The sequence below is a fragment of the Coccinella septempunctata genome, chromosome 1, assembly GCF_907165205.1.
Source record: "Coccinella septempunctata chromosome 1, icCocSept1.1, whole genome shotgun sequence".
In the NCBI taxonomy this organism is placed as follows: Eukaryota; Metazoa; Arthropoda; class Insecta; order Coleoptera; family Coccinellidae; genus Coccinella; species Coccinella septempunctata.
In genome coordinates this window covers 44,750,412-44,776,926 of record NC_058189.1, presented here as the reverse complement: position 1 = coordinate 44,776,926, position 26,515 = coordinate 44,750,412, and the positions used below count along the sequence as shown (strand labels likewise).

Genomic DNA, 26,515 nt, shown 5'->3' with positions numbered 1-26,515 from the left:
GCGAAGAACGCAGGGTGAGAAATAGCAACAAATACCTCAATTGAATCAGAGAATAGCTATTAATCGGTTAGTTGGTGTGAAATGAAAATCAGTTACAAGTTAATATGTATGCTATTGAAATACAATATATTCGAAGGTATAGTGTTAGAGGCTCCACCTATAATTCCATCTTTCAACTGTAATTGAAAATCATCACCGATTCACAGATATCTGTTCCGTTCTTTTGCTCGAGCGCAGAACACGGAGAGAGAGAAAGCGACATATACGTCAAATGAATTGTCAAATAGCCAGTAATTATGGCAGAACATGGCGCACTAAGGTGGTAAAGATTCGGGTAGTATCTTCGAACATTCTTGAAGTTCGATCAGTTGGGGTGTAATTTCAATTAAAAAGAGGATATTTGATACCCCACATCTGTTTGTTATAGTCGTATGAGTTGATTAAGTGAATGCAATCTTGTGTTTGTGTATGCATCTACCCCATTTGTGCTTAGGTGAATTGTTGTGAACAATCTGTCCATGGGGAGAAGGCTATGATTTGTGAAAATGGGAGCTCAAAGCACTAAAGAAAGAACATTGACTGTTTCTTCACATTCTACTAGAACAGCAACAAGAACTAGACCTAGGCCATTGAAAGATGGACGACAAACGGTTTCCAATATTTTTACAGAACATAATGGTGAGTAGTGGACTGACTATCAGCAAGGATGAATGATTTTCTTGTGGCAAAATCTATTTTTTGCGCCCTTGTATCCTGCCTGATTCATGGCATGATATCGCTGATTAATGGCAAGTCGGAAAATTAAAATCTTGCACTTTTTGCATTAGATTGATTAACTGTGGTGTGGTACCCCAGAAATCATTAGGATTCTTGATAATTCCTGAGTGGAAAATGTGGAACCTAATCACATCTAAGTATTACTTGAATTGTTATGGTAAAGGAAAAAGACGATTATACACGTATGAAGATTCTATTGGAATCCAATTTGCTTGTGTTCAACGATTTGATTGTTGACATCTATGTATATTTCTGTTTTTGGTTTTTATTCACATCCTGATAACAGTTTACCATGTTTATGATTCCACGACTTGCCTTCTAGAGGATAGATTTGATTTGTTTATTTTGACGCTAAATTCCTCACATGGCTGATTCGTCAGGAAAAATCAGAAGCAGGTCCATTCATGTCTTGAGGGTCGCATTCCTATCGATGTATATTCATTCATAGCTCTTACCCCCCACTGTCATCCGTCTGTCTAGGTACGTACGCCGGTTCGTCTGGTATATTTCACTGATACGTCGCCAGATTCGATATTTTCCCTTCATTTCTCATTTCCTTTCCTTCTGCCTTCTTTTCTCTTTTAAGGATGCCCTTCCCTTCGTTAAATTCGTCTTCCTGCGACGCCATATAGGTTTCATGTTTACCTATCGGATCTTAAAGCAGAGTTCGCAGAATGAAATGGATATTGCTATTTGAGAAGGAATTTTCGGAACACCGGGTTTCCTATCGGAATAAAATCTCTCTGAAAACCGTTTTTCAGTCATATTCAAGAGGAAATTGCGAAAGTTCTGCTTTTCAATTCAATTCGAAGACATTGAGACTCTGGCTCATTGTTTTAATGAAATTCATTTTGTCAATACCCACTTCGTTTTCCTCTCGGTTTTTCTATATCTAGGAACGATAGTTACTGGAAATCCTCAAAAAGGATGTGGAATTTTGTAAGTTGTCCTGTTCTTGAACAGCCAGTATTTTCGGCCTGATACCAGTCAAGTTACACCAGGCACAACATAAGTTACTGCATATTGATTGAACTTCTTTCTGAAATAAATCGATGAACCGCTGGGTTTTTCCGAAAGTTTTCATTTCTGAAATATATGTGTGCAAATTCTTGCAAAAATGTAAGTATGTATGTTTATATAGAATATTTGAGAAATATTTCAGAAATACCTCGGAAATACCAGAAATATCTCAGAAACTTAAGAAATATCGGGATTATTATTCTCCCCAGGCCAGTCCGAAATGTTAGGAAATATTGGAAACACATTCCAAGAAAATTAGGTACTTAATTTCAGAAATATTTCGCTTTTCCAGAGCGCCTTCAGAATAAATTCCAGACGTATTTTGAGAAATATTCCGGAAATTTCAGGATATGTATCTATGTATGTATGTCAATAAACCAAGTTCTCGAACAGTTTAGTTAAAAAATTTCGAAATATTCCAGAAATAATGGAAATATCTCAGAAATATACAGAAAAAGGAATATCGGAAAATACTTCCCAACTGTATGAAGTACTTTTCTTTCAAGGCCAATCCGAAATGTTAGAAAATACACTCGGAAATACATATTTCAGAAATATTGGAAATATCGAAGTTAATTCGGAAATACCTCCAATACCGAGGCTAATAAATATATTATTCATAAATAATTTCCTTTCAGGGTAAATCGGAAATGTAAGGGATGACATGAGACAAACATATTCGAGAAATGTCGGCAATATTTCAGAAATATCGGAATAATTTTAGAAATACCGCCAACATGAATATTTTTCTTTGAAGGTAAATTGGAAGTGTAAAAGAAACTTTGAGAAACGTGAGAGATAGCGAAAATAATTAAGAAACATCTTGGTATAAAAAAAAAACTCATTTTGTTGTAAATATGGAATATTCCAAGGAATATTCAGATTTGAAGTCGGCCTGTTTCTCAAATTTGAAGATTGACTTGTTGTCATGACCCCAAATACTTCTTCTTCTTGAAAATGTTTTCCATCTAATCCAGGACATCCTGTATGGTTCAATGATAGTAAATCGTTATCCTCATTTGTGGTTTTACCTCATGTTAAACGTTGATGACTCCAAGAAAGGTCAATTTTAGGAGCGAATAACCCAGAAGGTCGAATTCTTTCCACAGAGTGAGTGGTTTTTCGGTTATATATCCTACAAAGATTGCTTATTTGAGAAAAAGCAAAAGTTTATTTTTGCTTGTTCATCATGAGATTCATTAGCATAACCTATAAGATCCATATTAACGAGCATATTAATTTCAACTTAATGATAGAGACCACTTACAATCATTATTCAATTGCATTAAGATACCGAAACAGTACTTAATACAAAAAATTTTAATTGATATTTAATTTTCAAGCTTTAAACGTTGTCAATTATAAAAAAAATATGTAAGTATAGTGCATGGTGTGCTTTTTATCAGCTGTTAAGGCTGAAAACTGCTAACTCAAAAAGGACAAAAGTTAATTTGTTGTTTCCATGTTTTCTTCATCTCTTAAATGGTGTGAAATGGGGAAATGGAGAAATATATTTCAGTTCATGTTTAAACTCGTGTTTAAACGACATATTCATCGAGTTTGATCGGAAAACCCTCGGGAAAACCTGAATCTCCACTATTTTCACGGAGATTTCGCCTTCAAAAATGAACATATCGAATGAGTTCTTGCTCAGAATTGAACACAATTTCGACAATTTCATTAATTTATTTTATACAACATGTGAGTTATAAATGTTTGTTCATGAACATTCAGTTAACTCACTTGTTGTAAAAATAATTATTATTTTATTATTTTTCTTTTCGAATTATCATTTTCAAGTCAAAAATTGAGTTTTTTCAATTGCTCTTCATTTCAGCGGAATCATTTTTGAAAACGAAAAATTACTCCAAAACTCTTCCACATCGATCGAAAAATACCACCAGAACTCATTTTGCCTAAGAGACGGTTTTGAGTGAAGTAATAAAATGAGGTTTTTGGAACGCGGCGCCAAATTCATATATCGGGCAGTCTAACTAACGAAACAAAATATTGAACGGCCATAATGTATATTTCCGAGTATATTTCTTAGAAAGTAGAAAAGAATGAAATTCCGTTGTCGCTTCAAGTCAACCGAGTTCACGTTATTCAATTTTGATTTGCGTTGAACAATGAGTTTTTTATTAGAACCCATTAACTCATAGAATTCCGATTTATATTGAGAAACTATTACATTCTTATCAGTAATAATATGCAGTATATCGATGAAACAATTAGTATTTGGAATGTCATCATTGAAATAAACGATGAACATTTGCAATTTCGAAATTTCTATTCTCCTTAATTCTGCTAATCATTTCGAAATAGCACGGTTGAAATAATTGAATAATTTTGATACCCCCCCTCTGAAATTTGACAGTTCACGCCTCGGTTCACGCTCTGAGACATATTAGCGAGCATCGAGGCGAGCATATTAGTTTCTCAAAAACGAAATTTGAAAAACTTTATTTATTTCACTATACAAATTTTCATTGTTTTGCTAGAATATCTACTATTGCCGAATTTCCTGAAATTAACACATAAAATAGTCTTTGTAACCTGTGAAAAAAAAAAAACCAGAATAGCCTACTCCTCGGCCTCCTCTGAGATGTAAGATGAAACCGAGGGCGTAAGATTTGTAGCAGTTGTACAGTTGTGTGTGAAGTTGGCCCAGCACTTTTCGATTTAAAAAAAAAAAAATTTGTGCTGAATTGTGCTAGGTTTGTGCTGATTTGTGCCGTTGAAATTTTTGTTTTATTCCACACGGTTCTCAAAATATTTCACAAAATGTATAGAATGGGCCAGCCCAGCACTTATCGAAAAATGAGTTTTGGCGACTGAAACAGGTTGTGCTATGCATGTACAGTGTTGTGCCGTTCGAATTTTTGCGAAAGTCCTTCTTATCTCCCGGAAAATCGAAAGGGAAGACGAATTTTCGAGAAAATATTTACGGCACAAGTCAGCACAAATTTTTCCACTAATTTTTGAGAAGGAAAATCAAAAGTGCTGTGCTAACTTTTTTCTTCCTTTTCGATTTTCCGGGAGATAAGAAGGACTTTCGCAAAAATTCGAACGGCACAACTCTGTACATGCATAGCACAACCTGCTTCAGTCGCCAAAACTCATTTTTCGATAAGTGTTGGGCTGGCCCATTCTATACATTTTGTGAAATATTTTGAGAACCGTGTGGAATAAAACAAAAATTTCAACAGCACAAACCTAGCACAATTCAGCACAAAAATTTTTTTTTCGAAAATCGAAAAGTGCTGGGCCAACTTCACACACATGTTGTACAGTGCTCTCCCTAATTTGGAATAAATTCAGTAACTCGAATACAGTTTGGTTGTTGTGGATATGCTCGGACTGGTCGATTGGTTTTTCCGATTCTACAGCTTGTCCCAAATTTGAAGTATGACCTCATCGATAGTTTTTTAAAGGATGATCTCTCGGGCAATCCTATTTTTTATGACTATTCTTGAGGGGTATATCAAGTTACTGTATTACTGATAAAATAAATATAGAATTGTATTCCTTGTCAGAAGATATTTAACAGAAATTTAATCTGACCTTGGAGATTGATGTCAACATCATTGTTTCAAGGTCAAGTAGATTTTTTTCCATAGGGATTTTACCGAGGATTTTACTATTTTCCTTGCAGAATATTTATATTTCGTCCCCGCTCTTCCCATTTCACATCTTCAGAGAATTTTTTTTTTATTATTTATGGGAAAAAGTGCATAATATGTTTTTAATTTTTCACGAAGATTAATTTTCTGTAAAGAGAAAGGAATATTCCCTATTCAAAACATCAAAGTACTTGACCTCAAGATGGCCTTGAAATCAAACTCCAAGGTCAGATTAAAGTATGCATTCGCTGTCTCCCTGAAGACTCATAAACTTTCATTTGTTGAAATTTTTAGATCTAAGTTTTTTCTCTTTTCTATGATTTCAGTGGATCTTTTAAAATTGGCCACTTCGAGGGCCATCCTATATAAATGAAATAAGAAAACACAATTTTGTATGTACTGATGTTTTAAGTAAGGTGTTCAATAGCGGGTAGGGCCTCCTCTAGATCTTCGTAGTTTTCTTACCCTATTCGGCATTTTGTCGATGAGATTATCAATGAAAGTTTGAGGCTAGGTTTTGTCCAATGCCCGTCAACACGCCACACCAACATTCGCCCAGCAGACTCATACGGACGGAACCTCGGGCGGAACCTGAGATCTGCGGACAGGCAGGATCTCCATCCTATGCGTGTTCCAGTTATCATGTTCGAGAGCCCAAAAGAGTGCATAATTATTTACAATTCTGGTTTCTGCTCCCAACGGGTTTGCACGCCAGCCAGAATTGGTAGAATTAGGTAGGATAAGGGGTTGAAACGGAGGTTCCCAATTACAAGTACGAAGTGCAGTCTTACCTATGGACTCGTCGTTTTTCAGAACGTAAAAAGGGATAAAAATAGTCCGGAATGTTTACAGTTTCGGAATCCTGAGTTGAAATTAAAAGTATGCCAATTAAAACTAAAACGAGAAAATAAATGGTCAAATCAATCTAATGAAAGGGTGCATTTTTGTAAAAAAAATTAAACTTCGTTCCGTTGACCCCACTCTCGCCACACTAACATTCGCCCAGCAGAGTCGAGCTCAAATTTACTAAATCTAGGCTGATCTGCAAACAGGCTGAATCTCCATCCTATGCGTGTTCGTGAGCCTAACGATGTCTTACATGCTGCTGCTTCCTACCGAGTTTCCTACTCAATCGCTATTGCCTCGCGGATCTTCTTGCTCTCAAATTGAAGCTATTCCGGTTTTTTTGGACCCGAAACTATCCTACCAGTGCATGCCGAAATGAGCCATTAATTCGGCATGCTGTGAAGAAGGGATTTAGCCGATCTTGTGCGATGGTTGTAGCTCTTGCTCTTCCACTCCAATAATTATATGTTACACTTCCATTAGTGCGATAACTATTCCACGCTCTACTAACTACACTTTGCGAGACGGTTAGCAACTTCTTGTTCAGTTAAACCTTTTTACCAACTAACCACTAATTGTTCGAGTTGAAAGACTTCTTAACGCATGTTGAACTTTTTGATACTACACAAAACCAGATATGTTGCAATAGCCAATCATCGCGTATACGGACCATCGAAAAAATATCATACACCGGTGTGAACTTAGCAGCCACTTTCCAGCAGCCACTTCAGATCTAGCGGCCGTTTGACCAGTGGCGTCGGGTACTTTTTTTTCGCGTACTGTGCTTACTGAAATCGGTATTAGGTCTCGGAAATGAATGAATTCTTTCAAACCTAGAGTGTTTATTCATTAGAAGATGATAAATACTATTTGAAAGATTTTTTATTCCAAGAATGTTGAAGTGTCAGTACCAGCCATAACATGGATATCGAAATATAATCGAAATTAGGTCTAAAAAATGAATAAAGGGTTTGAAATTCGGTGTATGTATTTATAAACCCTCAACGAACGATATTCCGAGAGCTTTTTCATTTGCAGGACTTGGAAGGGTGAATTTCACCCCCTCTCCTCAGAGTCCACAGAATAAATCGAAAATAGGTCTTAAAAATGAATAAAGGGTTTGAAATTCGGTGTATGTATTTATGAACCCTCAAGGAACCATATTCCAAAAGCTTTTTTATTTGCAGGACTTGGAAGGGTGAATTTCACCCCCTCTCCTCAGAGTCCACAAAATAATTCGAAAATAGGTCTTAAAAATAAATAAAGGGTTTGAAATTCGGTGTATGTATTTATAAACCCTCAACGAACGATATTCCGAGAGCTTTTTCATTTGCAGGACTTGTAAGGGTGAATTTCACCCCCTCTCCTCAGAGTCCACAGAATAAATCGAAAATAGTTCTTAAAAATGAATAAAGGGTTTGAAATTCGGTGCATGTATTTATAAACCCTCAAGGAACCATATTCCAAGAGCTTTTTCATTTGCAGGACTTGGAAGGGTGAATTTCACCCCTATTTCTAATAATAAAGAAAACATCGAAAATACGTCTCAAAAATGAATAAAGGGTTTAAAATTCGGTGTATGTATTTATAAACCCTCAAGGAACGATATTCTAAGAGCTTTTTCATTTGCAAGACTTGGAAGGGTGAATTTCACCCCCTCTCCTCAGAGTCCACAAAATAATTCGAAAATAGGTCTTGGAAATGAATAAAGGGTTTGAAATTCGGTGTATGTATTTATAAACCCTCAAGGAACGATATTCCAAGAACTTTTTCATTTGCAGGACTTGGAAGGGTGAATTTCACCCCCTCTCCTCAGAGTCCACAGAATAAATCGAAAATAGGTCTTAAAAATGAATAAAGGGTTTGAAATTCGGTGTATGTATTTATAAACCCTCAAGGAACGATATTCCAAAAGCTTTTTCATTTGCAGGACTTGGAAGGGTGAATTTCACCCCCTCTCCTCAGAGTCCACGAAATAATTCGAAAATAGGTCTTAAAAATGAATAAAGGGTTTGAAATTCGGTGTATGTATTTATAAACCCTCAACGAACGATATTCCAAGAGCTTTTTCATTTGCAGGACTTGGAAGGGTGAATTTCACCCCTATTTCTAATAATAAAAAAAATATCGAAAATAGGTCTCAAAAATGAATAAAGGGTTTGAAATTCGGTGTATGTATTCATAAACCCTCAAGGAACGATATTCCAAGAGCTTTTTCATTTGCAGGACTTGGAAGGGTGAATTTCACCCCCTCTCCTCAGAGTCCACAAAATAATTCGAAAATAGGTCTTAAAAATGAATAAAGGGTTTGAAATTCGGTGTATGTATCAATAAACCCTCAAGGAACCATATTCCAAAAGCTTTTTCATTTGCAGGACTTGGAAGGGTGAATTTCAACCCCTCTCCTCAGAGTCCACAGAATAAATCGAAAATAGGTCTTAAAAATGAATAAAGGGTTTGAAATTCGGTGTATGTATTTATAAACCCTCAACGAACGATATTATAAGAGCTTTTTCATTTGCAGGACTTGGAAGGGTGAATTTCACCCCCTCTCCTCAGAGTCCACAGAATAAATCGAAAATAGTTCTTAAAAATGAATAAAGGGTTTGAAATTCGGTGTATGTATTTATAAACCCTCAAGGAACGATATTCCAAGAGCTTTTTCATTTGCAGGACTTGGAAGGGTGAATTTCACCCCCTCTCCTCAGAGTCCACAGAATAAATCGAAAATAGGTCTTAAAAATGAATAAAGGGTTTGAAATTCGGTGTATGTATTTATAAACCCTCAAGGAACGATATTCCAAAAGCTTTTTCATTTGCAGGACTTGGAAGGGTGAATTTCACCCCCTCTCCTCAGAGTCCACGAAATAATTCGAAAATAGGTCTTAAAAATGAATAAAGGGTTTGAAATTCGGTGTATGTATTTATAAACCCTCAACGAACGATATTCCAAGAGCTTCTTCATTTGCAGGACTTGGAAGGGTGAATTTCACCCCTATTTCTAATAATAAAAAAAATATCGAAAATAGGTCTCAAAAATGAATAAAGGGTTTGAAATTCGGTGTATGTATTCATAAACCCTCAAGGAACGATATTCCAAGAGCTTTTTCATTTGCAGGACTTGGAAGGGTGAATTTCACCCCCTCTCCTCAGAGTCCACAAAATAATTCGAAAATAGGTCTTAAAAATGAATAAAGGGTTTGAAATTCGGTGTATGTATTTATGAACCCTCAAGGAACCATATTCCAAAAGCTTTTTTATTTGCAGGACTTGGAAGGGTGAATTTCACCCCCTCTCCTCAGAGTCCACAAAATAATTCGAAAATAGGTCTTAAAAATAAATAAAGGGTTTGAAATTCGGTGTATGTATTTATAAACCCTCAAGGAACGATATTCCAAGAGCTTTTTCATTTGCAGGACTTGGAAGGGTGAATTTCACCCCCTCTCCTCAGAGTCCACAGAATAAATCGAAAATAGTTCTTAAAAATGAATAAAGGGTTTGAAATTCGGTGTATGTATTTATAAACCCTCAAGGAACGATATTCCAAGAGCTTTTTCATTTGCAGGACTTGGAAGGGTGAATTTCACCCCCTCTCCTCAGAGTCCACAAAATAATTCGAAAATAGGTCTTAAAAATAAATAAAGGGTTTGAAATTCGGTGTATGTATTTATAAACCCTCAACGAACGATATTCCGAGAGCTTTTTCATTTGCAGGACTTGTAAGGGTGAATTTCACCCCCTCTCCTCAGAGTCCACAGAATAAATCGAAAATAGGTCTTAAAAATGAATAAAGGGTTTGTAATTCGGTGTATGTATTTATAAACTCTCAAGGAACGATATTCCAAGAGCTTTTTCATTTGCAGGACTTGGAAGGGTGAAATTCACCCTTCACTTGGAATATCGTTCCTTGAGGGTTCATAAATACATACACCGAATTTCAAACCCTTTATTTATTTTTAAGACCTATTTTCGAATTATTTTGTGGACTCTGAGGAGAGGGGGTGAAATTTACCCTTCCAAGTCCTGCAAATGAAAAAGCTCTTGGAATATCGTTCCTTGAGGGTTTATAAATACATACACCGAATTTCAAACCCTTTATTCATTTTTAAGAACTATTTTCGATTTATTCTGTGGACTCTGAGGAGAGGGGGTGAAATTCACCCTTCCAAGTCCTGCAAATGAAAAAGCTCTCGGAATATCGTTCGTTGAGGGTTTATAAATACATACACCGAATTTCAAACCCTTTATTCATTTTTTAGACCTAATTTCGATTATATTTCGATATCCATGTTATGGCTGGTACTGACACTTCAACATTCTTGGAATAAAAAATCTTTCAAATAGTATTTATCATCTTCTAATGAATAAACACTCTAGGTTTGAAAGAATTCATTCATTTCCGAGACCTAATACCGATTTCAGTAAGCACAGTACGCGAAAAAAAAAGTACCCGACGCCACTGGTCAAACGGCCGCTAGATCTGAAGTGGCTGCTGGAAAGTGGCTGCTAAGTTCACACCGGTATATCATACGTACCTACAAGAAATTTGTTTCTTGTATTTTTTTTGCAAATAGTCCTTCAATTGTCCTTGAGTACTATATTTTGTATTTCTAGTAGATTTACGGGGTGAATTCGGAACTTAAACCTACCATGAGAATTTCAAGTACCCATTTTTTCTTCACAAAATCAGAATTGACCGAGAATTCTTCATCAATTTTTCTTATCCAACCGTTTGAGACATTTGGGCAGAAATTATAATTCCCCCGTTTGTAGAAACGACGAACATCTAACCTTCACAGATTTCACCTCAGATTTCTATCCCGACAGGATGTGAAGAATTTATTTATCATTCATTCAACGTCCTACTTTCCTCATCCGATGAGCAGTTGTCATTTTTATCTGAACCCAATTAATTCCTAATGAAATATCAATTCATGCGGTTCGCCAATAGAAAGATTTCGATTCGAATGGATATTTATGAAATTCAATCGTAGAATAGTTTGTGTGTTTACACATTGAGTATAGAAACGCTGACTATTGCTTGACTCAGATTTTTCATTGCGGTATTCTATTGCTTTATGATTCAAGCCAATCAATGATTTCTATAAAATTTCCGATTCGTTTCATTAATATGTGTGTTTATTGTGAGATAAGGTCATTTTAGCTAGAGGTTGCTCTCCCACAAAAATAACTGCGAACCATAAATTATTTTTTATTTTCTTTATGTCTCTCACTGGGTAATTCAACTGAGTTATAACATAACGAGTGTGAAATGAAAGAACTAAGAACCAAAGAGATTAGTTTAACGAGTTCTGTGTAGATCAAATTCATATACGAATGCAAAAACAGAGAATTTGCGGGAATTTCACTAGTTCAAAAATATTTCAGAAAACTTGCTTGTTTTGTATCCTTAGGCTATTAGTTTCGGAGATACGGGGTGATTCATTGTCTTCGGTCGAGAATTAAAAATTTTTAAAATTCTGTTCAACTCTTTTTCATTTTAAACACTCAGTTCCTACTGAATGTGCGTGAAAAAGTGACAGACACTTTTAACTTCACGGGAGCATTTGCGGCAGAGGATAGAAGAAGCCTGTGCAGAAGTTAAACAAAATTCCGATATGATAAGAAGAGCAATAAATAATCTGATTTCAAGAGCTAGGAAATGTGTCGAGATGGAAGAACTCCATTTTGAACATCTCTTATGATTGTACATTTTCATTGTTGAAGAATAAATTTTATGTGTTTTATGAAGCAAATATACTTACGGATCATATTTTTCAAGATGGTTCACATCATTTGTATGTAAATTCAATACATATGTAATTTCAAAAAAATTCCCAGCTCGACCTTGCATACTTTTAAACACTTTTTACGAACACTCAATATGTGCTGGGGGTTTAAAATGAAGAAGAATTGAACAGAATTTGAAATAATTCAGAATCACAGCAAAGGACAATAAATACTATTACCGGAGGAATAAAAACAGGACCGCATTTCGAAAAAATTACATAATATATGAATTCGTCCGGCTCCTATTCCCTTGCGACAAGTGTGCCATGCAAAGTGAAAATTGGATTTCTTAGAATAAATAATGTAGTTTTTCAGGGCAATAACGAAATTTCTGTAAGGTATGTAAAAAATATAGATTTTGGGGCTTGAATGAAAAATCACGATATTCTGAGTACTGACCTGAAAATATTGATATTTCATGCGCCGTTTGAAAGAGCATTCTGAAGTGAACAAACCCATAAAATTTGATCAAAATCGGACCTTGCCGTCCAGAGTTATGGCTTTCGCTAATTTAGGCCAATATTCATGAATCACCCCGTATCTCCTAAACTAATAGCCTTAGGATACAAAAAAAGCAAGTTTTCTGAAAGACCTGGATGACCTGCATTCACCATTAGGCTAAGGCCAACGACTTATGTAACACCCTGTATATTGTGACAGCAGATTCTTGAGATCAGAAGAAACACTCTTTTCCTTTGCCATTTTTTGCGTTTCGGCCTGCATAAAAAGCATAGCAATGAGCTATGCCCGAGGCTATGCCACCTCTGGAATTGAATGTGACGTGCCCCCGTGTCCCCTCTCTTCATTAGTACTGGGTGTTCTGTCTCTCATCAGTATACATAATTTTCGAGTCCGGATCTGCTGTACCGAAAGAAAGTGACATACTATTGTATGTATGTATCTCTAGATGTAATAAAAACGCCAACTATCATGTTATGTATATTATTGAACCCGATTTTTTCAATGGTGTTCCCATTTTACACCATTTACAAATTCCATAAATTAAAACCTTTTTTTTTTCCTCTAAAAATTACTGCCTCTCGAATAAAATCTAAACGCTCTTCCATAAGAAATTGAATTACATCACATACAAATCCAAGTGGAATGTGAAACTGATTGCCCCGGATTGCCCACATCCTAGTGATTAAAACTTCCGTTCTATTAGTATTTTCTCACTCAATTCGTTTACACCTTCCTGACTCTTAAATTCAAGATTAGTTCGTAATTCAAATTTCTATGGGCCACTTTGATCTCAAGTACACATCTCTGTTAGGAAGAGTTTGTGAAATTTGACTTGCAGTATTGGCAGTGTTGAGAAATCACTTCCAAAGCCTCGTCCAAAGACTTTTCATCACTTGAAGTGTCGTAAATGAATATTTTCTCTTCCATTGAAGCTATGAACTTTCATTATGTTTCGATATTATTAACTACAGCAAATCTTCATAACCAGATCGGTTATCCCTCCAAAAAAATAATATTCCTTTTTTTTCAAAAATACATATCCGATCGAACTAAAAACTGCTACCTGCTCGGATACTTGACTCTTAACTTACTCCTTTCAATTCAATTGCATCGATATTTTTTAATAGATAGATAGATAGATAGATAGATATTTATTCATCCTTTAAGACATAGATTTATGTATAGGACAAGTCAAAAATTTATACATTACAATATGTAGACATACATGCTCATTTATTGAGTCAACATTTTTCAAAGATATAACAATAATAATCATGGACACTATAACAATACTGTTTCAGTAACAAATCCTTAACTACCATTTTGAATTCATTTTTTTGAAGACATTGTATGTAACGAGAAGGGCGATTGAAAAGTTCGACACTTTGATAAAATGGAGACATTTCGAATTTCGCAGTTTTATGCATAGGGAAATATAATTGGCCCTTATTTCTCGTATTATGAGAATGGAAACTAGAGAGTTTCACAATACTGTCCTCATTTTCTTTCACATACATAAGACACCTGAAAATGAACAAAGAGGCCAGAGTAAAAATACCATTTTCTTTGAAGATGGGCCTGCAAGAGGAACGCGGATGACAGTTGAAAATCAAACGGAGTAATAGTGAGAAGAAGGTGCCTAGAACTTGGAAACGATCATCCAGATGCCAGATTTAATAATAACGGTGATAATATGTGTATCAAATTGTATTCAATTAATAATAAATAATTTATCACTAAATATAGAGAAATGTCATATTGTCAGTTTCACTATAAAATCTAGCCAAAGTATGAAATTGATTCGAAAGTCATTGAGCGTGGCCCGGTTGTACAGGGTATCCAAAATTGCTTAATTTTGGCTGTTTTTGGTACTTCCAGACTAGATAGTTCAATTTTCGTGAAAAGTCCATTTGCGGAAACCGTTTCTCGATATCTTTATTTGTCTTGAAGATAAAACGAAATTTTTATATTTTGTCGATTTTCTAAAATATCTAAAAACGATAAAAACTTTCCACAGGCACTTTTTCACGACCGGGAATACGACACTATATTTTTTTTAAATCTTTTGTACTAAGGGTGACAAAAAACAACTTCTCTTTTCTAAATACAAATGCATTTTTTTGAGCTCATATGCAAGAAATAATGTCCTTTCCAAAAATATATAAAGCGAAAATAGTTTGAATATTTGAAATAACTAAGTTTGTAGTATTTTTTCGTTTAAGCGGCAAGTCGCAACATTGAGAATATCTTAGTCAGATATATCAAAAACGTAAACCCTCGTACCAAATTTTCAGAACAATCCTATGACCTGTTCTCCGTAAACGTCCCACCCGCCGTGGGAGACCCTGTATAGCGTTTTAAAATTTTCATTATTGAAAATAAAAAATTTGAAAGAAGTAGTTCGAAGATCCATGGATACGCATAAAATTTCAGCGGTGTTCAAACACTAACTCTATACATAAGACTATTTTGATATATGTATTTAGAATTCTTGAAACCGCAATAAAATCGTAAAATTATGAAGCGTTATAATTTACACTACAAAATCTTATGAAGGAGTTATTCGTATTCGCATTCTTCTATAATTATTTCATATCATAGATACCAGATCGAAAGGTGGATAGTGAACGACCTTCGAAGAACGCAGTCAAGTTGGAGCAGAGACATGACGGATCTATTCTCGATCTCCAGATTCTAAAAAGGCTCACTTTAATTCATGTGGCATCTCACGGTCGTCGGATAATATTCTAAGTGGGATTTCTGGGAAAAATACATCTTCAGAATAATTTTGGCAGCATTATACTATCCGTTACTGAATAGTTCTTCGAAATGAAATTCGGGCAAGATAAGATTTTTTTCTTGATTAATTCTTCCTGGAACATCTAGTGCTATATTCAATTTCATCACTCTGGGTGGTTGGCCTAATATTCGTAATCTCTATTTTAACTCGAATTACTTATTCGTGTCTCACTTATTACTCATTCCCTAAGCGGGGGTACTTTTAATACTAGAAATTGAAACTACAATGTTTACACGGGTTTTTCAATTTCAGAGACTTTAGAATATCATCTTCGAACTATAAGTTTTCATCCCGGAATCGAAAATGAGAATGTATTGAAAAATTCTTAGCCTACTATAGAACCAAACAAAATTTCAATGTCAAAATATTTTATTACTCAACATATTCTCCTCTTAATTGGATACATTTATTACAGCGAACCTGCAACGTCTCTAGACCTTTCAAAAAAAATGTTTTTTCTTGCTCTGCAAACCATACCTCCACAGATTTTATTACCTCCTCGTTGGAAGAAAATTTACTACCTTTTAAACTTTTTTTCAGTTGCGGAAAGAGATGATAGTCGGATGGAGCCGAATCTGGTGAATACGGGGGGTGTTCTAGTAATTCAAACCCTAAATCACGAATTTTTTGCATGGCTACATGAGATTTGTGTACAAGGGCGTAGGCCTGCAAAAACAAAACACCTTTGTATAGCTTTACGCGTCTTTTTTCTTTAATTTTTTCGCGTACAGTGATCAGTAATGTCGAATAGTAATTTCCGGTTATTGTTCTACCCTTACCCAGAAAAACAATCATGATTACTCCATGGCAATCCCAAAAAATTGAAGCAGATTTTTTGGCATGAAACTTCTTAGGTCTTGGAGAACCAGAGTGTCGCCATTCCATCGATTGTTGCTTTGTTTCTGGATCGTAAAAATGTACCCAAGTCTCATCCATAGTAACAATTCGGTAAGAAGTCTACATCATTTTCAAATCGAGCTCAGATCGAACGCGATGCTTCTACCCTTGTACGCTTTTGGTCAACATTCAAACATTTGGGGATCCATTTTGCAGCAATTTTTCTCATGTCCAAATTTTCGTGAACTACCTATATGATGAACGCGTTCGTATAAAATATTCAGTGCTTCAGATATTTGTTTTAGCCCAATTCGACGGTCTGATAAAATCATGTCATGAACTGCATCGATATTTTCGGGGACTGACACAGAAACGGGCCTTCCCGATCGGTCATCTTCAATGGAAAATTTACCTCTTTAGGGGTCCAATTTTTCATGGTCGCATACGAAGGACATTGATCACCAAGCGCATTAATCATATGTTCTTAAATCTGCTTACCTCTTAACCCTTTTAAATACAGGTACTTGATGATGGCTCGCTACTCCAATTTTACGATTTTCACTATTTCGGTGGACATCGTCTTTCTTTTAATTTATTGCGTAAGTCTGGTTTACTTTTTTGACCTCAAACTTCACACTGACACTGCTAATGGGTTATTGTTCGTTGCTATGTTAACGCAATATTTTATTTATGCAAGGAACTGGTATAGGCTAACTAGATATCAATAAATCCTCGTATTTCTATACATGCTATGTGACGAGGCTTGTGTTTGCGTATTACACGCACAGAAAAACTATGTGTCCTGATAACACCCAATGGCTAAATTGAAAAAAAAATTACACGAAACTCATATCTTGTAGGTGTAATGATTTTTTTGCGGCATGTTTGTGCGAAAATGGACTATTGAAACTCATCTGGTGTTGTAGTATCTATCAATTGTACATTGATTGACACAAGTTTATTATCCGTTTAGAAGCCTTCCAACTTGAACTTGGTCAAACGAAGGTTTAACTCTCGGTTTAACTCAAGAAGTTGCTTACCGTATCTGTGTTTCGAAATGTGTGGTTAGTAGAACATGGAATCGCTGTATATACTCATGGGTTTTTTTTTTTTTTTTTTTTTTTGGTGTAGCAGGGGGAAAATCTGCAAACAGACGAACACACCCTCTGCTGAGGGGGAACAGTGTGGGGATTCTCACTCTCTGAGCTCGAGACCCACTAAAAACCCTTAACTGCTTCTTCATAGGTTCCGGGCATTTTGCCTATTAACCAGTTGACTCTTATGGTTTCTGGACTCTCACACGATCATAGTCGTGTTGATAGTTGTATGCTGCCTATAGCTTTTATAGGTTAAGCTCTTCTTTGGTTACATTTAAATCCTTAACTGATCTCTCGGTCTTCGGTGGTAGGTTCTTGACCTTCTAGCTTCTTCTGTTGGATCGTAGTCGACTAATCTTCGTAGTTCCTCATTTGGATGTTGTTTGGCTTTGTCGAATATCCTTTCCGCCTTTCTCTTCATAAATTCTGTAACTGGTTCCCATTCCAAGTCCTTGTAGATTTGTTTGTTCCTAACAAACCAGGGTACGTCCATCGCCATTCTAAGGAGTTTATTCTCAGTGGCCTGTATTCTCTTGATGTGGGTCTTGGCTGCGAAGCCCCATGCCGCCGATCCATATGTGAGTTGTGGTCGCGCAATAGTTTTAATCATCGTCAACTTGATGTTCTTATTCATATGACTTCTTCTGCCTATGAGTGGATAAAGTTTACTCATTGCGGCTTTTGTTTTATCAACAGCACATTTGATGTGGTTTTTCCATGTAAGTCCTCTGTCAAGCGTCACTCCTAGGTATGTTGCTTCATTTTTCCATTCAACCTCTTGTCCATCAACTTCAAGGTTTTCTTCCATCCTCAATCTTCTCTTTTGCAGTAATATTGCTTGAGTCTTTCTTCCATTGATTTGGATTTTCCATTTGATGCACCATTTGAGTAATTCATCTATGGCTTCCTGCAGTCTCCGGTGTATGATCTCTGGGCGTCGATGTCTGAACGCTATTCCTGTGTCATCTGCGTACAAGGTGAGCATATTCCTAGCATTCTTCGGGATATCATAAACGTATATTACGTAAAGCAGAGGTCCAAGTACCGATCCTTGAGGCACTCCCGCTTCCAATTGTCTGGTTTGAGAGGTTGCTCCATCTATCTTCACATAAAAGTTTCTATTCCTCAGATAATTCCTTATAATCTTGCATAGCTTGGTCGAATATCCTGCTCTTTTCATCTTGTAGATTAGGCCTTCGTGCCATACTCTATCAAAAGCTCTCTCGATATCCATCAGAACTAATCCTGTGGCCTGTTTGGTCTGCATTCCTTCGGTGACGTATTCTATGAGCCGTAGTAATTGGAGTTCAGTCGAGTGTTCTCGTCGAAATCCAAATTGTTCGGGTGGGATTATCTTCAACATTTCTGTTTCCTCATTCAGCCTTTTGGCGATAACCCTCTCGACGACTTTTCCTAGTGCTGATAGTAGGCTGATTGGTCTATAATTTTGAGGAAATTTCCGTTCCTTTCCAGGCTTGTTGAAAACTATCATTTCTGCAGTTTTCCATCTCTTTGGGTAGTATTCGGTCCTCATCACTCCGTTTGTTATATTCGTCAAGGCTGCTATTCCTTTTCTAGGCAATTTCTTCAACATATAATTCGTTATCCTATCTTCTCCCGGTGCTTTCCGGTTTTTCAGTTTCATTATGATCTCTTTGATTTCTGTTGGTGAAGCCGGTTTTGGAATGATTTCGGTTTCCGGTGGTTCCATCATCAGTTCTTCGTTTGCCTCCACTTCTTCTTCTAGATCTTCATTGTCATCATCATTTCTGTAATTTATTCTGGCTTCTCTCTCAATTGTATCGGCAAGTGCTTCGGCTTTTTCAAGTCTCGTATATACCATTCCGTTTGCTCCATGCAGTGGAGGTATAACTGTCTGTTCTCGTCGTAAGCGTTTTTGCATTTTCCAAGCCGAGTGATCTATTGTATTCAGTTCCCTTAATCTCTGGTGCCATCTGTTATTACGCAGTTCTGTTAAAGCATTTTTCAATATCTGACTATGCTTATTCAGTTTCTTCTTGTCTTCTTCTCTTTTTGTTGTTCTGTAGATTTTCCTGAGTCTTCTGTTCTTTTTTATAAGTTCCTTTATATCCCTTGGCGTATCTCCATGTGAATGTTTCGGAATTGGTTTCCTTATTCTCTTGGTGCTTTCTTCATAGGCTTCTTTTATATGATTTTCCAATTTTTCAACTGCTTCGTCTAATTCATCCTGGGTGTTTATTTGGGGAATTTCCCTGATTTTCTCCTGAAGTAAATTCTTATATTTCTCCCAGTCTGTGCGTTCCTTGGTTTGTGTCTCTTCTTCGTTTCTTGGGCCATGTCCCACTATGAATTCTATGGGATTGTGGTCTGAAGTTCCGTCTTCTATTGTATCAATGCTGATTTCTTCAGTGATGTCTTTCATTACGACAATGTCCAGTACATCGGGTAGTCCATTTACTCTTGGTATGTAGGTCGGTATATCAGGTCCTATCACAACTGCATTAAGTTTTTCAGCATAAATCTTCAGTCTTCTCCCGTTTGTATTTTCCACCCTACTGTTCCATTCCATTCCGATTTGCAGTTAAGATCACCAATTATGATTTTCGGGTGTCTTCCTTCTAGTAGCATTTTTAGATCCTCTTCCAGCATGTCCTTATCCGGTGATTTATAAGTTGAAATAATCTTCACTTGCCCTCGATTAGTATTTCGTGAACTTATCCAGTTCATCAGTGATTCCAGAAATTCCTTTTCTGGGTTCGGCTTTTTTGACGGTTTTTGCCTTTTCCGTCTTTTTCTCTGGTTTCTTCGTCTCTTTGACTGCTTCGGTTGCAGTTTCCTGGGGTTTCTTCACTTCCGAAGAGTTTGGGGATGGCCTCGGTGTATTTTGTGTTGGCCTCGAGCTGGTCTGGTTCGATCTTGGCGATCTCTTGGTCTTTTTAGTGACCAATTTCCATTCGCTACATCCCTTGTAGCTGGCTGGATGTCCTTGCTCTCCACAGAGAACACAAGAGGCATTTCGCTCCTCGTTCTCCCTGGTGAGCGTACACTCCTTGGAGCTGTGATTACCGGAGCATTTCACGCACCTCCATGGAAAAGTGCACTTACTTTGGGCATGTCCATATCGCTGACAGCGGTAACATTGTCCAGGCCCGGTCGTCCTTCTCTTAGGTTCAACAACACAGTTCATGTTGTAGAGCCTTCTCACCTCGAAGATACCTTTATTCTGGGTTTTAACCAGCAATAAGGGCATCGGCCTCTTAGTTATATTTGAGGTCATTCTTATGACCTCAGCATCGACGATCCCTTGATCCTTGAGGTCGTCAAGGATCGTCGGGATATCTGCATCCAGCGGTAGATATCTCACTACCGCATAGATTTTCTTTTCTTCCTCCCGTTGAAGAGTGTAAAACTCCCTATTTATTTTATGAAGGAAGTCCGTCATTCTTCTGTGGTCTTCCGCGGTTTGTGGAACGACCCTAATTCCGTCCTTCACAGTAGTCGCTCTGCTGTAATTTATTCCGTTTCGCATTAACGCGTTGGAAATTGACGTCCATTCGGACGTACCCCTCAGGGTAACTGGGGGGATTTTTTCTTTTCTCTCCACTGGAGTGGTTTTCTCTTGGGCTGGGGTTTCCAAGACTCTTTTCTTGTTTGCCTCTTCATTTGACGAGGAGCTATCCTTTCTCACTCTTTTGGCGGGTGGGGAAATTTTGGTTTGAGGGGTTTTGACCACCTCCATCTTCTGTTTTTGAACCGGTAAGTTCACTTCTTGGACATTTTTCAAAATAATGTTCTTCTTGAGTGCTTTGGAGTAAGGACTTTCCTTATTTCCCTCCTGCAACTCGAGCCTCTCCCTGAGATTTTTAATCTCAGCAACTAAGCTAGATACGCATCTATCTAACTCATTCACCCTCGCTTTCAAACTTGCGTTCTCCTCTCTCAAAATATCGTGTTCGGACACGACATTAGCGATTTCTGGCGCGTCTTCTTCCATTACGGACTCGCAGTCCGAATGGTCAGACATTTTAGAATCTAATCAACAATTACTTCGCTACTCAAAGAAATTGGAAATAAAATTTTTCAAGACAAAAGAAAAATGTATCTCATGCATAAAAACAAAACGGCTCATCAAAAATTCTCTACGCTATGAGAAAAATCAGAAAGAAAGATACGAAAAATAAGCTCACCTGATGTTTTCTGCAGTACCAACGAGAAAATTCTCTGGACACTTAGGATGAACACCAACTTTGAAAATTTTAACGAATTAAAATTCCGATAACAAATATAGAACCTACACAACTTCACAGACGGAATCAAATATTCCGTAGCTTGGTTAGTGGGCACTTTCACCTCCGCTTTCACTTTTACGGCACTGTGACTTTCTCGTCCGCTTTCTCTTTTATAGCACTAGGAGCACTGTAGCACGTCTTCTCCTGTCAAGCGATTGACTCGGGAAAAAAGAAAAAATCATACTCATGGGGGTGGAAGAGCAAGAGCTACAACCGTCGCACAAGATTGGCCAATACGGTTAGCAGCATGACGAAATCCTGTTTTTACAGCATCCCGAATCAATAGGTTATTTCAGCAAGTTATCATTAGGATTGTTTCTGGTCAATTATAACTCCGGAATAGGTTGCATAGTTTGAATTTGAGGGCGAAAAGATCGGCCAGCTACCCACTTTTGAGTCGGAAGCAGCGGAGTCTAAGATATGGTTGAGCTTTCTAACATGAGAACTGGAACGGACTAGTCCAGATTTCGTCTGTATGAGTCAGATGGGCGAATGTTGGTGCGGCGAGGACGTGGTCAACGGTATAACGAACATTTCATCGCTCCAACAACTCTTTTCGGAGATGGCACCATGTGTGTTTGGGGGAGGCATTTTTAATTGGGCGCACAGATCTCATTATCCTCATTATAATGAAACCATGACAGTGGTTAGTTATCGTGATTTGCTTGTAGAATCTATTATTGTTCCCTTTCCGGCAGCCATCGAATTCAATTTAATGTTAATCGACGATAATGCTCGGCCACGGTGAGCTAGAATTGTCAAAGACCGGAAAGAAATGCATAAAATTTGACGAATGGATTGGCCCGCTACCTTTCCAGACCAAAAACACATTGAAAATATCTTCGTCCGCAATTACACAGCTTACCTGACCCACCGCAGACATTACCACAATTCGCCAATACTTTGACGCCAACTATAGAGGCGGCTACAGATGGCATGACAAGCGTTGGCCAGCGTTCGAACGAACGTTTGTGGAAACGTTGATATATTCTCGATATTCGTGCACCGACAACCATACAGAAAAACACAATTTTTATCAAATATGCAGGTTTGTATAAAAAAATTTCAAGGAAATGATGAAATAAAAATTTCTAAATATCAGGGTACTTATAAAATTTTAGGAAAAACAGGAATTCTGAACTTAGTTTTGTTCAACCCGAGATTCACCCTCAAAGTAGGGCCAATCGTGCATCAAAAACTGCTTGGCATCTTTCGCCATTGCTCAATCCAATCTTTGACGGTTCTGTTCGCTAGTGAGTGTCCCGATGTTATATTGGCTCCATGGCTACGTGTTCTGACTGTGGAAATTGAAGTACCTGTGACATCTCGAAGACGAAGACTGGCCATTCTGTAATTTCTGAGAGGCAGTCTACTCACCGAAAGAGTTAGAAAATTTGTGTTCGACCATCCTAAAACATCCCAAGGGCTCTATTGGCATAGTCGTCGCATGAAATTTGTCTTGCCTTCATGAAAATTTGACTTCTAATTGCGTAAATAGGTTTGATGTCTTGAAAACAAAATACCGAAGAAGAGAGAATTGAAATGTGCATTCTTGAGACACATTGACAAAAATAATTGATGAAAACTTGATTTACGGATAACGTTTCTTTAATCGTTACAGGTGTATGCGGCAAATATATCGGAAAACATGTATCCTTAATTTTTGACGAGCAATATTGCTTACCTTGGATTCAGAAGAATGGATCCCTTGTGGATTAAAACGAAAATTGCGTCAAAGCGATGAATGAGTTTTAAATCTGTCCTTTTATTTTCAGAGGCGTTATTACAAAGTCGGCCGCTTCCCCACATTCCCAGTTTACCGGAAAGTGATCCACCAGGCACTCTCAGTAGCTCCGGCCTCGGAACCCTTACTGGTTCTTCGGGTTCGGGGGCAGCTACTACGCCCCTTTCATTCGAAACAGCGAACAGATGGACGTCGAAGGAAAATCTTCTCGCCCAAGAAGAGAACGATCCTCAGCTGTTTGTAGCTCTCTACGATTTTCAAGCAGGAGGGGAGAATCAACTAAGTCTGAAAAAAGGTAATGTAGGATGGTTATCAATACTTCATTCGACTTTGATATAAGTTTGAATTGATGTAGAACTGTTAACTGCAAGAACATCATTGTAACACCGAATACATATCGTCGAACTGTCAGAGACAAAAATTATTTTTGAGATCTACTCAAGTTACTTTCATGACATGCTGAATCTAACACATTTTTATTTTTTCATCTCGAAAATGTTAAATATCACATAAGCATATGGTTGATAAGGCGTTATTTATTTGTTTATCGGAATATGTAGAATCATATAATCGATTAAATACAGTGTTGTTCAACGAAAATTTAACACCTAGATTTTTTGGTCGTTATTTCTGAAAAATAATTACTTCATTTCCACCCTTTCTTCTACGGAATACACCATTTTAATTCTACCACAAATTTGCAATCGCTTTGATACACTTGTAATGTCCTTAAAAATTAAGACTAAGACTCGGACTAGGATAGTACAAAAACGTGGTTCTTCTAGTTTTTTGGACAAAAAATTAATACTTTTGCGGATTTTTGCTCACTCCCGTTAGGGCGTTGAAGTTACGGGGATGAAAAAAGTGGAGAAGTTGTTCCTTCTCCAATCAGAAATTGACAGGTCCGAGCAAGTATCAAAATTTCCATCTTAGTCGGAAAATCGAAGAAGTTTTCCTTAAACCCTCTATATGCCTTTCTATTTGAAATCGAATTCTATTCTATTTGTGGTCTCTAGTTATCAGAAAGAAATTGTAATGATTCAAACTCTTACATTTTATCTGAGGAATCTAGCATGAATTCTTCAGTTTCACCATTTGTGTCGAATATCAAGATATCATAAAAATTCATTTTCCACGATGACATTCATCGAAGGTCCTTAACACTGTAGTAACTTTCTTGCCTTCGTTCCCCTTAAAATAAAATCCTCAATTGCCACCACCTTTTTGGGCCTCCGAATAGAAGGAAATTCTTCATTGTCAATCACTTCATTCACAGTCTTTCTGATTGTGGAAACATCCAGCTAAATATAAGTCGTTTAGACGAAACAAAATATAAATTTTATTTATTTCATGACCAACCGAGTGCTTTTATAAAAGTGAATAGAGTATATATTCATATATTAGGAATAACCCCAAATTATTTCATGTCTCTCCTTCATATTGTTTCAGTTATATGATTTTTTCCCATTTTAGGTGAACAAGTCCGAATCCTAAGTTATAATAAAAGTGGAGAATGGTGTGAAGCACACTCTTCGACTAACCAAATCGGATGGGTGCCATCAAATTATGTTACCGCAGTTAATTCCCTTGAGAAGCATTCATGGTATCACGGTCCTATATCAAGAAATGCTGCTGAGTATTTATTGAGTTCTGGAATAAATGGCAGTTTTTTAGTGAGAGAATCGGAGAGCAGTCCTGGTCAAAGGAGTATATCGTTAAGGTAATCTTAAATATGTACTCACATCGAAATAGAGTGTATGACACTTTTCGTGGGCTCTTGATGAAGGTGCATTGGGATTCTAGTCTCAGTCAAAAAACCAATACCCGTGCAGCAACGGCTAAAAGCCCGGAACCTTTTAGTATTCAATAAGTATCCGGCCAAAAAAGTTCTTCATTCAAAAAACGATGTTTTCTTCAAATTTGCATAATTTCAGGGTCTTTCAGGGGCGGTTGTCCCCCTCAAAACACCACGAAAGTAAACAGTTGGTTGACTACCATAATTTTTCGTTAAGAATATTGAACACTATCAACATATCGAAAATTTCTTAACATTTACAGCGTTGTGATTATTTTGTATGATATTCGTTCTGAAAATCCTCAAACCTGACAAGCAGAAAATTCCGGTAACGAAAACGACTTAATCGATTCTGACCAGGCATTGACGCACTTCAGTGAATTCAGCTAATTTTTTCAATAAGGGGGTAATTAATAAACGCCTACAAGCTCCACAGGAGGCGCTTGTTACAAGAAAGTATGTCTTCGAAGTTGATCTGAAGATCGGTAGATTTAATTCACACAGCGCTTCATGGATTCATCAAGACTTTATAAATACCAAAACTTTCTCCACTTCTCTGTGTAAAAAAACAACATAACACTGATGAAGAGTAGAGAGAAGGAGAACGATCGCCGTACTAAAAGAGGGTCTTCGAAAATAGGGAAAATAAGTGAGGCGCTGCGATGGCTATAAGTTAATTGTGGATTTCTGTAATCGGGAATTCTTACGTCAATTTGAAATGCACTGCCTTCATTTTAATGCAGGTTAGGTTAGTTTAGATCGAGTTTAGATGCTTCTCATGAGTTTTCGAATAGATTTATCCAAATAAAATGAATTAAAAGTCTGGCAAAGTCGGTAAAGAGAAACATGCTAATGATAGGAGAAAAATAGTTCATTCATGTTATTCACTTCCTAGATGAAATGACTTTTTCAATGAATTTCCACAAGGAAAAATTTCTCGAAAAGTCTCGCCATTCACCACAATTCGAAAGATGCTGAAATTGAAAAAAGACGTTCATAAAGTGCTACCATCTTTTCGACGAAAATGGAAACTATTGTAATATTCGTAACTTCTACTTCTCGTTCAAGTGTTCTTGCAACAAGCCACACTTCGGTAGTCTTTTCCCCCCCTACGGTATATAGTGATGGCGAGAAAGTCCAGTGGTATAAACTTCTCTTAAATGTTCCGTAGAGGATTGAATTGATTCTCACCCAAATCAATATTCTTGATGAGCAAGATGAGCCCCAACGTACAAAATTGCACATGGATAAATTCAAAATTGCGAACTGTAGCGTGCCCAAAACGTTTTTTAGATAGATCACATAATTTTTTCTCAACCGTGACTTTTTTGTCACCACTTTTTCATGTGGTTTACATCTATAAATTATAAGTTTATTATTAAATACTTCCATTATTGCTGCATCTCCAGTAAATACATTGTATACAAATGATTTGAAGTTTGTAGTGAGAAAT

The 26,515-nt window shown here is 36.9% G+C and overlaps 1 protein-coding gene across 7 annotated transcripts in view; it reads left to right on the top strand.

Moving 5' to 3' along the window:
* Positions 1–273: 273 nt before the first annotated feature.
* Positions 274–26,515, top strand: part of LOC123323017 (tyrosine-protein kinase Abl) — a 49,823-nt gene continuing 23,581 nt past the window's right edge. For 6 of the 7 annotated variants that reach the window (XM_044911196.1, XM_044911193.1, XM_044911194.1 and 3 more), the window contains exons 1-3: positions 275–678; positions 23,299–23,562; positions 24,741–24,987. In XM_044911196.1, the coding sequence (XP_044767131.1) occupies positions 546–678; positions 23,299–23,562; positions 24,741–24,987 (644 nt within the window). In that variant the 5' untranslated portion in view covers positions 275–545. Of the gene's footprint in view, positions 679–23,298; positions 23,563–24,740; positions 24,988–26,515 lie in introns of all 7 variants that reach the window. The other variant, XM_044911197.1, reaches the window with a different exon arrangement.